We start from the raw sequence: 15,844 nt of genomic DNA, 5'->3' as shown, positions 1-15,844 counted from the left end.
TACAAAATCTGTTTCCGAGAGGTAAGGAATCGAGAGACGTTGCTTTGAACGCGCATTATGTCACCCTGTTTCATTCCCCCATAGATAAACAGCAAATCAAACTCTTCGCTCGTAGAATTTTCCCCGAACATATGGATCACTTTATGGCTATGTATGAAAAGGTTGCTGAAACACCCTATGGACAACTCACCATCGATCTAAAACCTACCACCAAAGATAAGGATCGACTGCATGTTAACCTCATAAATGAGGAAAACAGGAGAACAACAGCACAGTCTGAACCTGATCTGCGTAGGGAGAAGTTGACTACAACAGAATCTCTGGATAATCCTCTGACACAAGAAGAGAGATTGCCCCAACATCAGCTCACTCCAATTGAAACTGATTCAGACACGAGTAGTGAGACATAATTGACTATGGCCACGGCTTGCGCAGATTGCGGGGTGCTGATAGATAACATGCACGATCTACAGCGACATATCAAACACTGGTGTCCGGCTTATAGCCTTCAACCTAAGAGAAAGCTGCCAGACTTGAGAGTGATGACGATGACAGTGACTTTGACGACCTAGCCTCTTCCCAGAAAGGCAGTGGTCTTGCCGTCAAACCTCCACGTGGGAAGTCAACATTCACTAATATGGAAGCCGAGGAGTGGCAAAATGTAGGCTTACAACGCATCTGGTGTACGATACGTTTCATGACAAGATGAAACTGCAGAAAAAAACAGTACAAGCGACAGGGACGAACGCAAGAATGGATTGAGAGAAGATTGAAACTGAGGTGGGAGGATCTAGTGCGTAGTACTCTCAACTATGCGATGGAATATACCACGTACTTTAAAGAGGCACCTCTGTTTCAAAACATGCTATGCAACCTGGGAGACATGAATCCTTCCACGGAACAATCCGTTCTCAAAAATAAAATCAAACTCCTCCTAAAACCCAAGATGAAAGAGATCCTGCCTTTGATGGATATGCCGGAAATAGAAAGTGAGACTGAATCTGATAGCGTTGCAGAGGATAACGACGGTGATGACGAGGAGGAGGATGACGATCGTGAGCAGAACGATTAGGCATAAATACCCATCACTACTATATCAGTCTAACAGTCTGAAGAGAATGCCGAGTCAACGCCACGCGTCTAGTTTGATTCATATTTTGAAAACACCTCGTAAACTGAGGCGTTTGAACGATAAGAAACGCCGAATTTCCCTCTACGTGAGAGGAATTGTGAAACTGGGACCTCCTGTACGGAAATCGTTACAAGCAATGGATAAAGCATAGACTATAGACAACCATTCCACCTTAAAACATTCAACAGTGCGAAATGTGTTTCAAAACATGGACTGGCTTTTTAAACAATAGGGCCTTCGAGCAGCAGCAGCATGTGTATATGAGTGACTAAATAATGTTCCAGAGTGAATACTATTGTCCATTCGTATATAACGGCTTTGTATGGAACCGATTGACTCGAATCAATAAATGATACGAATGAATTGTTTGTTTTTTCTCAGTTTTTGCATATTAGTATATAGTCTTCGTCATACTACACCCGTGAAGGTCCGGGTTATAGATCGACCTTCAGTAACCCATGCTTATCGGCGACTGACGGGGATCGGTTGGTCAGTCTTGCCGACTCGGATGACACGTGCCATCGGTTCCTAGTGGCACAGATCGCTGCTCATGCTGTTGATCACTGGATTGTCTGGTCCAAGCTCGTTTATTGACAGACCACCGTCCTAGAGCTGGAATAATGCTGAGTGTGGCGTAAAACTAAATTCACTCACTCACTGATACCAATACATCTAAAAAGTAATGTCATCGTTTAAATGGTGAGTTTAAACGCGTATTTTACCCTTACAAGGACGAGTGCATTCCACGCACCCTTCCTGTTATCAATGTGTCACTGTTTACAGTTCGGGCGAACATAACCCTATAGACATGTGTGCGGGCGAGTTCATTCGTCAGAAATCTGTCATTTACGATGTGTTTATAAATATGAACTGCTAAACACGCTCATAGTCATGTTGCGTGTCGTGGTTAGAACCGTAATTGATCTAATGAAAGGTGTCATACATTCGTGTTCGGATATAGGTACAACATCTACACGCACGTACTTTCCTACATCATTCAAATGTAGTAAATACCGGATACGTTTAACAGACACCAACGAAAGAAAGGTTTAATGAGGGGAATACCCATATATATCCTCTCTGAAATAACTCCCTTTTAACATAACAAATGTACAACACATCTTACCTAACATATCATAAATACGGGACACTGGTCGCACAATTTATGAATGGGAAGCTTCAGGCGAGGCTGGTATGTTGACATTAATTGTAAGGCCGGGGTATGTTGACATTGTTATGTTTTTTTTTTCTATACAGGTTGTCTAACGTTCATGGTGTACAACGTGTAGACCGTACAAGATGAATTTGATCCAGCTAGACGTAAAATTTTTTCCCTACATTACCCGGTGTATATCGTGTTGACACAACCCGTCTCTATTGTGGTATGATGTACTTTCAACACACACCCTGTATTCATCAAACCAGGTCGCACGCTCTAGCGAGCGCGGGTTAAACGACGAGGCCACGTCAGTTGTCAAGCGCGCTCAATTCAAACTGGGCTGACGGGTACGGTCTGTCTATTCAGGGCAGCTCGCTATACATTTAGCTCTATTCGTAACCCTTTACTTTTGTTTTCTTATGAATTCTTTTCTGCCTAAACACACACCTTTCATTCCCCCTCACCTGTGACGCGCTGTTGATGCATGAGTCATCCTATCCGATCCCGTGACTTGGATCAACCAATCACCTTCCTTATTTTCACTCAACCTCCCTCAACCAAAAAAAGGTTCCTGCGGACCCGTTTTATACTACTTACGCGTATTTGATGCCTAGGGATTAATCAAAACCGATCGAGTGCAGATGTTTATACTTTAAAACTATCGTGCATCAAATACATGCCAGTTAATAACACTTGCATATGGCATTAACATCAGGTTATACACTCTCCAAAAAAGAAAAGCATAGGTAGTATGTAGTTCATTGAACCTGACTGCACAAATAAATCCGGTATATAAATTGAATATATGTTATTGGAAAATGTTGGCGGCCTTACATTCGACAAACGGTGCGTCAAGACGCAGCCATTGTCGATTTGCAATGTCTTAAACGGCATGGTTTTTACACTTGTAAAAAAATATCATAGAGGAAAACAGTAAAGCAAAATGCACGTGCAAGTTATAGCATTCGTACTCGTGGTAGTGGCTGTAAAAAGGCAACCATAAGCCAATAATTTGTCATTCAGTTGCCAACATTTTTCAAGTCTCAGCGCTGCCGATCGGAACATCTCCATAGGACGTATCCAAAGAGGGAAATAGCAACGAGACTGGTTATTCTCTGGCGTTGACGTTATCTTTAATAACATGGAACCAATTGATTGCCTCCTTTTTAACACATTAGTAATCAACAATGCGTGATATAGGTAATATATACCTATGAATTCTTACTTCCAGGTACACGTGAAGACGTGTATTTGCTGTCCTGGTTGTCCACGCGAAAGAAGTTGATGGCTCCCTGTACATGACCCTAGAAGGGGCTCCACAATGACATAATTTACACTGACGTGGTGAGAGAGTTGTCTACGCATTCATATAGTCTAGGAAAGCTTTTGATAGTGTAAATGGGGGACACCTTATTGTAGTGAGTGAGTACGTTTTTACGCCGCTTTTAGCAATATTCCAGCAATAACACGGCGGGGGACACCAGAAATGGGCTTCACACATTGTACCCATGTCGGGAATCGAACCCGGGTCTTCTGCTGGACGAGCGAACTTAACCACTAGGCTACCCGACCGCCCCCGCAACAGGAGTGATTATAACAGTAGCATTAGCATCAGCAGTGGTAGTATTATAATAAAACATTTTTTTAAAACCTTTTTTGAATGAAATTCCACTATAGCAGTGGTGTTGAGGTCCAACAGATTGTCTCTGTGTATAAGGAATAGTAAAGATAAGTCAACGAAGCCTTGCTCCAACCAGCAGTTTCACGTTGACCCACTGGGTCGTCGGTTAACTGTGATTGCGGAGAAATTGCACTGACTGGCCGTGACACACATTTGCCGCATGCACAGTAAATGATGTGATATGATACGCCCAGCTGTCACGGTATAGTACCATTACGATACTAAAAAATACACTCATATCATGTCATATTATATATGACCGAATTCAATTTCATGTAAATGTGAATAATCTTCTTTAATCTGGCAAAACATGGAAGAAATATTATGACTATCGCTACGAGCAGAATGCGTTTTCTATCAATTTGGTTACATACATATAAATTACCAATGCAATATTCCGCAATGTTGTTTATGAAGGCCTGACAACATGACCGAGTTTTCTACTTATCAAAAACATGAATACTCCTTGTAATTAGTAAAAGCGTGTATGAATAACCATTCTTAGCAATTAGATATTAAATTTGATAATAGGTATAAAGTACATAACTTATTCTACAAACATGACAACAGGTGGATATTTACACCAAGGAAGTAAGAAGCGTCATAGCCGGTGCGCCCCGCCATTTTGGCGATCTTTGTTAAGCTATTAATAGGTGCACATGTCATTGGGTTTTCCAAGTAAGCTGTTTCTAGGAAAAAATGTATGTCAAGCGGTTAAAACCGCTTAAATGACTGACAGTTTGGTAGCTATTAGCTCCATTCGGGATTCCTGGTGAAAATAGGCACCAAGCAATACAAAAAGATAGTATTTACCGTACGAGGCGATCGGGTGGTCAGGCACGGTGATTTAATTGATTTACATAATACACGCTAATTGATCGTGTCCTTATAAGATGCCTGTTTGTTGGTTGCAAATACCGCCTTGTAAGATGCCTGTTTGTTGGTTGCAAATACCGCACTCATTCCAGCTATGTAAGGTCGGCCTGTAAATAATCGAGTTAAGACTAGACAATTCAGTGATCGATATTGTGAGCAACGATCCACTCCTTCGGGTTATCATGACACGCAATCAACCAAGTCACCTGACCACCCGATTGATATGGTCGTCACTTACGAACAGCATGATAACCCACAATGTTTTGTTAGTACGCCACACACAGCTATATGACAGTGGCCTGAAAAACTAGTGATTGATATTATCAGCAACGTCCCACTCCGTCGGGCAAGTAATGCTTTATACAACGACACCTCGTGAGTCCGAAAACTTCGCCTTCCTTGCGATAACTGTTTTTGTTAAAAACATGTAGATTATACAGCGCTGAAAATATAATCTTGGCGGACCCTACTGAACGTACAGGAGACAGTTTCACTACAATCGACTTTAACAAAACCTCTGATAAGGGGCGGTCGAGTAGCCTAGTGGTTACAGCGTTCGCTCGTCACGCCGAAGACCCGGGTTCGATTCCCGACACGGGTACAATGTGTGAAGCCCATTTCTGGTGTCCCCCCGCCTTGCAATTGCTGGAATACTGCTAAAAGCGGCGTAAAAACGTACTCACGCACTACAATAAGGTGTCCCCATTTACACTATCAAAAGCTTTCCTAGACTATATGAATGCGTAGACAAATCTCTTTGGGTGTGGGCAGAGATTCAATAACCCAGGGCTAACAAATGTCACTTTTTAGCTATTCTTGGCATTGGAATGGCTGATATGCGGGTGTTACGCTTATTTGATGCCTAGGGGGTACGGGTGGCCCAGTCGTCTAAGGCGCTGCGATTCGCTGTGCAGAGTTGCGTCCCTTGGGCACGCCAGAAACCTATGGTTGTGGGTTCGAATCCCGGTTCGCCCCGATTATGTTTCTAGGTTTGTCAGCACCATACCCGTGCTCGTGGGGTTCACCGAGTCTGAGACTCGCATCACTTCGGGCTTTCCTCCCACATTAAGCTGACACGCCGTGCTTTAACTGGAATACTGTTAAAAGCGACGTTAAACCCAACTCACTCACTCACTCAATCACTCACTATCTGATGCCTAGGCGGGTTATTTAAAACCGATTGGGTGCAGATGTTATATTTTAAAACTGTCGTGCATCAAATACATGGCAGTTCATAACACTCGTATATAGCATCAAAATCAGGTTAGACATCTGGAAAAAGTTACACACCGCGTTTACTTAATATTTTCAAATGAAACAGCCATTTAAAAAATCCTATCCTGTATAAATTGACGAAAGAAGAAAAGCATTTGTTTTTCTTACACAGTGAATTACTCATTTTGAAATGAAGAAACCGACACTGATTATCGAATAAGATGATTTTAACTGTTAATAGTTCTCTTTCATTTGCACATTTTACTCAAAGACACAGTACAAAACAAGATCAATTTAAACTCTTCCTTAACATGCACGGAAGTTTGGGTTATATGGAAAATTAACAATGAACGTGTGGTGCACAGGTCTTTTTGCAGGTAAAAAGTATAGAGTGAGTCACTGCAGTTGTATTTATACACCAGATAGGAATGGGTGCGAGTAGTTAAGTACTGCGGTATGGAACACCTCAGGATTATGGAACCACTCAGGATTATGGAACCAAGATGGCGGCACATCCTCTGTGACGTCACTTCCGGTCACGTGACCTGCGCAGTGCATGATGGGACTCTGCGCGTGCGCCTCCAAGATGGCGTCGCTTCCGTTTCCGGTGGCGTGCGCCTCCAAGAGGGCGTGGCTTCCGTGTCCGGTGGCGTGCGCCTCCAAGAGGGCGTCGCTTCCGTGTCCGGTGGCGTGCGCCTCCAAGAGGGGCGTCGCTTCCGTGTCCGGAGGCGCGCGCCTCCAAGAGGGGCGTCGCTTCCGTGTCCGGAGGCGCGCGCCTCCAAGAGGGTGGCGCTTCCGTGTCCGGTGGCGCGCGCCTCCAGGGGGTGGCGGTGGTGGAGGGAGGGAGGGAGGGAGGGAGGGAGGGTGGTGGTGGTGAATTGAGGGAGGGAGGGAGGGAGGAAAGGAGGAGGAGACGGGTTCATGGTGTGGGTGGGAGGGTCGTCAAAGCAAAGGAGGAAAGTTGTCTTTCGGGAGAGATGGGTGGCCCTGAAAAGGGCCGTTTTGATATTTACATGCATGTGCATGCCATGGTGCAAAGGCACGGGTGGACTTTCATTTGACGTCTGACAGGACACCTACTGGTGTGCGTTAACCGACGCACGTAGGTGTCCTTGAGGATGGTCTTACAGTACACACATTCGAAAGTCCCATCCCGTGCCCTTGTGCCAAGGGCGTACACAGGCAGGCCCCCTTGGCATCTGTCGCATTGCCATGCTGGAGACCATGGTGGTGGTGGTGGTGATGCTTCTTTCCACCCGGGCAAAGGTTGTTTCACTGTGGCGATTTCTAAATCCCAGTTTTCTTTCATGTGGTAGTTGTTGCTGTTGCTGTTGCTGCTGCTCATCATGATGAATCAATTTTACAAGTGACACTGACCCACTCGAATCCACTGTTGTTTTATAGGAGAGGTACTGACACCCACCCTCCTGGTTGGTTCGCCAGACCGCAGCTCCGATTGGTTCGTTCCGGGGCCTGGTCAGCACCTCGGTTTTCCAAAACGGACCGACCCCTGTGTTTCTTTTCCATAGGAAATGGATTTTACCATGGGAGAGAAAGCACAACCCCGGTTCGGCCAATCAGAGCCCCACCTGGTCCGAGCACCGCTTCTGATTGGTCGACAACCCAGGCTTCGGATTGGTCCCATTTCGATCCGGTTTTTTCTTCTTGGGTAGCCTTGGTATTTTTTTTTGAGGTAGACGGTCGTCTGAATGCTAAAGGAAGGTGGACCTTCATCGGTAGACATGAACGTGGGAATGCCTACGTGATGTACGTGTGTGTCACTCCCATGCCAATCGGAATGTCATGTGTGCATGTGTGTGTGTGGGTATGTGTGTATGTCTTCAAACAGACGTTGACGTTGATGTATAGAATAGCGTGTGGTCAGGCAAAACGTAGTGTCGCGATGTGAACGTCATGTACACGTGGTGTCCTGTGTGTGTGTGTGTGTCTTCAAATTATTATTATTATGATTATTTAAGGATACCGAGGTGTTGACACCCGTGTAAGTCGACAGACGTACTGTGACACGTGTTTTCATGCACACGTGATGTTTGACGTGGTGTACCACGTGTCTCTATTGATCTATTTATATTTATATCTATTTATTTTATTTTTAGACGTGTGCCTCCAAGAGGCCTAGGGGAGGGTGTGGGTTCTTTGTTTTGGATTGTCATTGTTTGGCAAAGCAAAGGTAGAAAGTTGTCTTTTGGGTGAGATGGGTGGCCCTGAAAAGGGCCGTTTTGGGAAAGAAGAAAACTTTTCTGCTGCTGTCCAAGAAGAATGATCATGTCCAAGCTTATTGACAAGACAAGGATCGTCGAAGGGGTACTTGCTGCCATCTGGGTATGTCATCGGGGTGACCACCGTGACACCACTTGTGGGTCCAACAAAGAAAAGTTTGTTGGAAACAGGAAGCGGAAACAGATTGAACCATTCACAACAACAACTGTAGACAAACGGGAACTTGAACGGGAACTGGAACGGGAACTTGAACGGGGAACTGGAACGGGAACTTGAACGGGAACGCAGGACACGGGAAACGTCGTCCTCCTAGGCAGCCGGCTCTGCTACGTCATTCGTGTACCTCTGTTTCTCTTCGCAGAGATAGTGTAGTTGTAGTTGCTTCTGGTGTTTCACCAGCCCGGTTAGCTTGAGGTAATCGCAGTCTGGGGACCACTTGTGATGTGCCGCCCAAGGATTGTCGTGGGGTGCCCATTGTCTCAGCCGCACACCACATTGGAAACAGCACACACCATCGGCACCCTGAGTGTAGACAAAGCCCGCATGAGCCATCTCCTCAGCAGTCTGATACATTTGCGTGGGCCACGTCTCAAACGAAGCGAGCCTTCTTTCAAAGCGCAGATAATAGTGCGATGGTGTTTGACTGAGCAGTGACACCGCCTCCTCGGCATGACTCTTACTCCAACATGCACGAGTATCTGTACCCTCCATTCCCACATCTTCGCTACGCGTCGTCGTCGTACCACTCTTCTTTGTTTCAGCCATTCTTGATTTTATCACATCAATTTTACAAGTGACACTGACCCATTCGAATCCACTCTTGTTTTATGGGGGAAGAACCGGATCGAAATGGGGTGCTTCCTGGTTGGTCCAAAACGCAACGCACCGATTGGTTCGTTTCGGGGCCTGGCCTGCACCTCGGTTTTCCAAAACGACCCGACCCCTGTGTTTCTTTTCCATAGGAAATGGATTTTACCATGGGAGAGAAAGCACAACTCGGGTCGGGTGCTGCCTTCTGATTGGTCGAGGCTGTCTTCTGATTGGTCGACAATCCAGGCTTCGGATTGGTCCCATTTCGATCCTGTTTTGGGGAAGGGTTGTCCATCCATCAGACGTTCAGACCCTCTTAGAGTACAGGCGTTCATCAGACACACATCGTTATCATGACGAGCAACCAAAGTACGCCCTATCGTTTGGAGAGGAAAGATACCACCCGCTCCAGACGGTTAAGAACTGCTAATCATACCTATCGTTTGACTTTCAACCCAGACTACTTGGACACCGTACCACCGGAACGCGTCCCCCTGGAACTGCCAGCTTTATTTGACAGGGTGATCGATGACTTTTATGAACAGATGTCAGGTCAGAAGGGAGATCGTATTGGTCTAGGTATCGATCATCCCGCTTTGAACACCCCCATACGGATTCCCTTTCGACGTTTTGAAGATCTCCATGGGCCAGATATTTTGCAGGCCGTGGAAAAAGTCCAACAGTCCAACAAAGACCTGAACATCGATGACACCATGGATGTGACTTTAGTACACGTCGCAGATCCCGACAGGCTAGGATCGGGCAGTGGTGCTCCCCGGGTGAAAAACGTGATTGGACTCGAAGCTTTTTTAACACGCAAAAGGTGCATCGTACGGATCAAGAACGAAGATCAATCCTGTTTGGCACGGGCCCTGGTGGTGGCACAGCATTATGCCCACAAACCCCATCCTTTGACCCCAGCATGGAAAGCCCAGTTAGTGAGACTGATGAGAACGAATCGCGTCGACGTTCAAGGCCTACGGGCACGGGCCTTGTTTCGACGCCTTGGCCTGCCTGAAGGTCCCTGTCGGGGGCTGGACGACCTCGCACGCGTGGGACGGGCCTTGACCCACCTGCATTATCAACTGAAAGTCTACAGTCAAGAGGTGGGTCAGAGACTGTTGTACAAGTGTGATGAGGCTCCACCTCACGCCACGGTGCTGCATCTATACCATCATGATCAGCACTACGATGTCATCACTTCCATGTCCGCTTTTTACGGGTCTGACCATTACTGCGAACGTTGCGACAAACGTTACGACCATCCCGAAAAACATCCCTGCACCAAGGAATACCGCTGTCACCGCTGCTTCTACTCTAGCTATTGTGGACCCCAGGAAGAGCTCGGGATCCCTTGCTTGACATGTCAAGGTTGGTTCCCCAATCCAACGTGTTACACCCGACATCTCCAGTCACCGTCAGAGGGAAAACCCAGCGCCTGTCAATCGATTCACAGGTGCCCGAACTGTTTTCAGCTGGTCCGCGTCTTGGAGACCCCCATGGTTCACCACGAGTGCTTCGACGAAGAACATCCCTGCTTGGTGTGCCGAGAACCCATGACCCCAGATCATCGCTGTTACATGACGCCTCTCCGTGAAGAAAACGAGGAGGGGGAGGAGGGGGAGGGGGAGGGGGAGGGGGGAGAGGAAACGGAGAAGGAGGGGGAAGAGGAACAACATCACGTACGAGACGACGTCCAATACGTCTTCTACGATTTTGAATGCATGCAAGACACGGGGGAACACATTCCAAATTTGTGCGTGGTGCAACTAGGATGTGGACGATGCATCAGTGAAGTGAGCAAGAACTTGTGCGAACACTGCCCATGGAGAGAAGAAGGGTATGGTCCCAGCCGTGAGATCGTGTTTCGAGGGCCCACCACGCGACATGATGTGTGTGTGTGGTTGACCACGTTGTGTGAAATACCCAAGAAGAAGCCCAACCCGGAGGAAGAGGAGGGCAGCACACGCAAGGGCACAACAGTCCCCCTGGGGAAAAAAAGAAAACGGGATGGCACCCCCTCAAGAAAGGACGCTACCAAACGTCAACGGCATGCATCACCCCAGCAGGAGGCGGAGGAGACGGAAGAGGTGGAGGAGGTGGAAGAGGTCATGGAAGTGAAGAATACAAAGAAGCCAAAGAACAAGAACACCTCGTGCCATACAGTCCCGAAGGAGGATCGCATTTATGTGATGGCCCACAATGCACGATCCTATGATTTACATTTAATCCTGAAGGGGCTGTCCCCCCTCCTGGTGACGCTCCCCACCAAGATTCGACATGGCCAACAAATTTTGCAGATGACCCTGGGACGGCTGTGTTTCGAAGACAGCTTAAATTTCATCCCTTACCCCCTGAAAGCCTTTCCCAAGAGCTTTGGGCTGAAAGAAATGAAGAAAGGGTACTTTCCACACTTTTTCAATACGAGAGTCAATCAGACCTACAGAGGTCCCTATCCACCAGCCGTCACGTACGATCCCGATGGCATGTCTCCCGCGGAACGCTCAGCCTTCCTCCACTGGCATACCCAAAAAGTGCAAGAAGGAGCCTTGTTCGACTTACAAGAAGAACTTTTAGCTTACTGCCAGAGCGATGTGGACATTTTGAGACGGGGATGCGCCGACTTCCGACAGAACGCCATCCACTCGGTGGGCATGGATCCCTTTGTGGAAGTGATGACAGCTGCTGCGTTCACCATGAAATCCTTCCGAAAACACGACCTGAAACCCAATACCATCGCCATTCTTCCACCTCAAGGCTACCAACCCAAGAGAAACTATTCCCAGGCCTGTATGCACTGGCTCCACTCTCTGATGGAAAGGGACCCCCATCTGCACCTCCAGCACGCCAGGAATGGCGGTGAAAAAGAGTTCACCTGTGGAGAGGGCCAACATCGGTACAGCGTGGATGGGTACGATCCAGCGACAGGCACCGTCTACGAATTCCTGGGCTGTTTCTGGCATGGGTGTCAAGCCTGTCACAAGACCCGACGTGGAGAACCGCATCCCGTCCTGGGCACGTCGTTGGGAGCCCGTTACACCGACACCCACTACCGCTTGAGTCTCTTGAGTCAACACCCTGAGGTGAAACGGATCGTCGCCCTGTGGGAGCACGAGTTTACGAAAATGCAACGGGAGGACTCCGCTCTACGTGCTTTCTTGCAGGGACCCCACTGTCGTCACGTCCCCGGACCGCTCAACCCTCGCGACGCCTTCTATGGAGGACGCACCAATGCCACGCGATTATGCTACGAAGCCCAAGAAGGTGAAACCATCAAGTACATCGATATTTGTTCCCTTTATCCCTACATTTGTAAGACCGGAGCGTTTCCCACGGGACACCCGACCCTTCTCCATCAACCCCCTGTGGACACGTTGTTTGAACTGAAAGGCCTGATCCAATGCCGTGTCCTACCCCCGAAACGACTCTACCATCCGCTACTGCCTTACAGATCGGGTGGCAAACTGCTCTGTCCTTTGTGCCGTACGTGTGCCGATACCCGGTCAGACTCCCCCTGCGAGCACACGGACGAAGAGAGGTCATGGGTGGGGACGTACGCCACCGTAGAACTCCAGGAAGCCGTGAAGAAGTATGACTACCGGGTGCTTCAGATCTACGACGTTTGGCATTTTGACACCTTTGCACAGCATGACCCCGACACCCAGCAAGTGGGACTCTTTGACACTTACATCGATCGACATTTCAAGGAGAAGCTCGAAGCCAGCGGATACCCCGAAGGATGTACGGATCACGACGCTTACATCCAGGAGATCTACGACAAAGAAGGCATTCGGTTGGACAAGGACCGCATCGAAAAAAATCCAGGACGCCGCACGATTGCCAAGATGCAACTGAATTCGCTCTGGGGCAAGTTTGGGCAACGGGTAGACTACAGTCAGAACGTCTATATGAACGATCCTGCACAGTACTTTGCCTTGTGGAGGGATGATCGCAATACCATCGAGGATGTGACCGTTGTCAACGAACACATGGTGGATGTGACCTATACCCAGCGGAAAGAATTCCAAACCCCTCATTCTCATTTCAATGTCGCCATCGCTGCTTGGGTCACCGCCCAAGCACGTCTCAAGCTGTACGAGACCCTTGCCCTGGTGGGCCGCAGGGTCTTGTACTTTGACACGGACAGCGTCATTTACATTCATCGACCCCACGACGCGAATCCAGAGCTGGGTCATTCGTTGGGTGAGTTTACGGATGAACTGGACGGAAACACCATCAAGACGTTTGTGTCAGGAGGTCCCAAAAACTATGGCTATGAGTTAATGAACCCCAGACCCGATGGAACGCGCACGACCTGCAAAGTGCGAGGGTTCACTTTGAATTACCGAAACCAACGCCATCTCAACTTTGACACCATGAAAGGACTGATACTGGGACAACGGTCTGGGAAAGAGGAGGAGAAAATCAGTTTGGATTACCCTCATCAGATCATTCGAAAAGGACCTCGGCACGAAAACGCACTCGTGACCCGCCCCACCCGAAAAGACTATCGTACCGTGTACGACAAGCGACGTGTGGTCTACGACGACACCACAGGCCTACCTGTAGACACGCTCCCCTTTGGGTACAGAGACGACTTTCTATAACTTTTTTTTTGCATGACAAGGGGATCGAAACTGAATCGACATGAACCCCTTACAGAAAAAAAAAAAAAAACGGATCGAAATCGGACCAATCCGAAGCCTGGGTTGTCGACCAATCAGAGACCGTGCTCGAGCCATGGTGGGCTCTGATTGGTCGAACCGAGGTTGTGCTTTCTCTCTCACGCTACAAGCCTAACCCTATGGAAAAGAAACACAAGGGTCGGTCCAGTTTGGAAAAATGGAGACTCAGACCAGACACCGGAACGGACCAATCAGAAAGCAGGACCTCCGTGGCTTTTAATACGCCCGATGCTCTCCGGTCATCACTTTTCACTGAACGGACCAAGCAACCACATCGCCCCCCTCTGATTGATGTTCCTCACGTTGTGTTGGTTGTTGGCGTTTTATCTGGAAGAAACACGTGTTTGGAGAGAGTACCATCAAGTGTTGACGCACCTCCGTGAAGACTTGGAAAGAAACAACAACGAACAGAACATCCGGACAACATCATGTCGAAACGGTTGAATGACAAGACACGAAGCGACATGAGTGGCCAAGGAAGCAGTGGAGATGGGAACGGTGACATGACTGCTGAACTGTGGGGTGAAGTGTACGACTTGCTGTGTTTAAAGATGAAGACCGACGACGCGTACGCCAAGTTACGTGCGAAGGGCGACAACCTGATGTGCGAACAGATACGTTCAAAGATGAGGAAGCTGACTGAACCCGAGAAAGGCACATCGAAGAAGACGATAAAGAAGATCCAGAAGAAAAAGACAAGCAAGCCCACAGTCGTTGTGATCCCCACAGCAGCAGCAACACCCACCACCACCACCACCACCACCACAGCAGCAACAGCAACAACGGCTGCAGCGACCACAGACATCGAAACGATGGGGACATCCTTTTTGAAACCTGCAACGCCTGCAAAAAGACGATCACGGAAGAAATTATCTCTGAAGATCTCTCCTCAAGAACAGCTGTAAGTACCCTTGCTCTTCTTTGTCTCAGTCATTCTTGATGTGATTCATATTCATGACCTATTCCTATGATAAATGGACTCTGTCCTATGATTGACAGGACCCCTGATGTCAGTTCAACCCAGGCCGTGCTAGAACAGTGGTGGGAACAAACCCCTCGGGAGCCCACCTATTCACCGAATGCCCCTGCTGTGACGATGGCGACGGGTGACCGTGAGGATCATGAAGCGCTCAAGCTGGCCACTCTCCCTTCCATGGATCTGGACACGCTCCCCCTGCTTGAGGCTTCTTGGTCACCAACATCCCCGGAAGATGTTCATGTCTACTCCTCAGGTACGCCCCTGGTTTGCGACGATGATGAAGATGATGATGATGATGTTGATGACAACGACGTTGACCTGGATCCTTATGGAGAAGCTCAACTCACTCCCCTACAACGCGGATGTCATATTTGCCGACACAACAACATGTTAAGATACATCAGTTGCAACAGCGGGCAAGTGATGTGTCATACCTGTGGTCTGGAGCTCATAGACTGTACTTGTAGTATGTTGACCTATGACCGCATAATGACACATGATGACATGCCTATCACATCTGCTGAGGATCACATCTTATGGTGATCCTCCTCTTCACTCGAAGAACTTGTCAACACGTAAGCTGCAACCGTGATCAAGTGATGTGTCATGTCTGTTTCAGGGAGACCATAGACTGTACGTGTTGAACGGATGGACCTCTCACAGGGTTGAGGGAGGACCACCTCTTATGGGCTTGAAGATGGAAGAGGAAAACGTTGTCGCGTTATTGTTGTTGTTGTAGGGACATGCAAAGCACTCCCTCCTCCATTGACTTTTCGTATTTCCGTTGTATCTGGTTGTGATTGGTTTTTTTTTCATGATTAAACAGTGATTGATTGAACTGACTCTTTGTGTCTTGATTGATCTCAACTCCAATAGAGTGCCGAACCGAGGGTAGAGGTTGAGTTGAGATGTCGTTGACGTTGTCTGTCCGTCTGTCTGTCTGTGCATCTGTCATGTCAGTGCACACCCAAGTGTAAAATTAAAATAAAAAATAGATAAAAGAGAAAGGCCATGCTTGAAAGATCAGCTGCCTGGTGTCGGTCATTCCAGTACGCATCGATCCCCA

At 47.9% G+C, this 15,844-nt stretch overlaps 1 protein-coding gene across 1 annotated transcript; it reads left to right on the top strand.

The window, feature by feature from the left end:
- The first annotated feature begins 14,197 nt into the window (after positions 1–14,197).
- Positions 14,198–15,573, top strand: LOC139471789 (uncharacterized). Its single transcript, XM_071254281.1, has 2 exons — positions 14,198–14,700; positions 14,799–15,573. The coding sequence occupies exons 1-2, from the start codon at positions 14,228–14,230 to the stop codon at positions 15,319–15,321; spliced, it is 996 nt and encodes a 331-aa protein (XP_071110382.1). The 5' UTR covers positions 14,198–14,227; the 3' UTR covers positions 15,322–15,573.
- Positions 15,574–15,844: the final 271 nt, after the last annotated feature.

This window comes from Haliotis cracherodii, unplaced genomic scaffold, assembly GCF_022045235.1.
Source record: "Haliotis cracherodii isolate W230 unplaced genomic scaffold, xgHalCrac1.p SCAF_23, whole genome shotgun sequence".
In the NCBI taxonomy this organism is placed as follows: domain Eukaryota; kingdom Metazoa; phylum Mollusca; class Gastropoda; order Lepetellida; family Haliotidae; genus Haliotis; species Haliotis cracherodii.
Note: the sequence above shows the minus strand (reverse complement) of the source record. Positions and strands in the feature narration are given on the sequence as shown.

Bases quoted from the DNA above. Each gene is read 5' to 3' on its own strand.
- LOC139471789 (XM_071254281.1), top strand. From the start codon at position 14,228: ATGTCGAAACGGTTGAATGACAAGACACGAAGCGACATGAGTGGCCAA. The intron at 14,701-14,798 runs GTAAGTACCCTT...TATGATTGACAG, and splicing joins ATCTCTCCTCAAGAACAGCT to GACCCCTGATGTCAGTTCAA.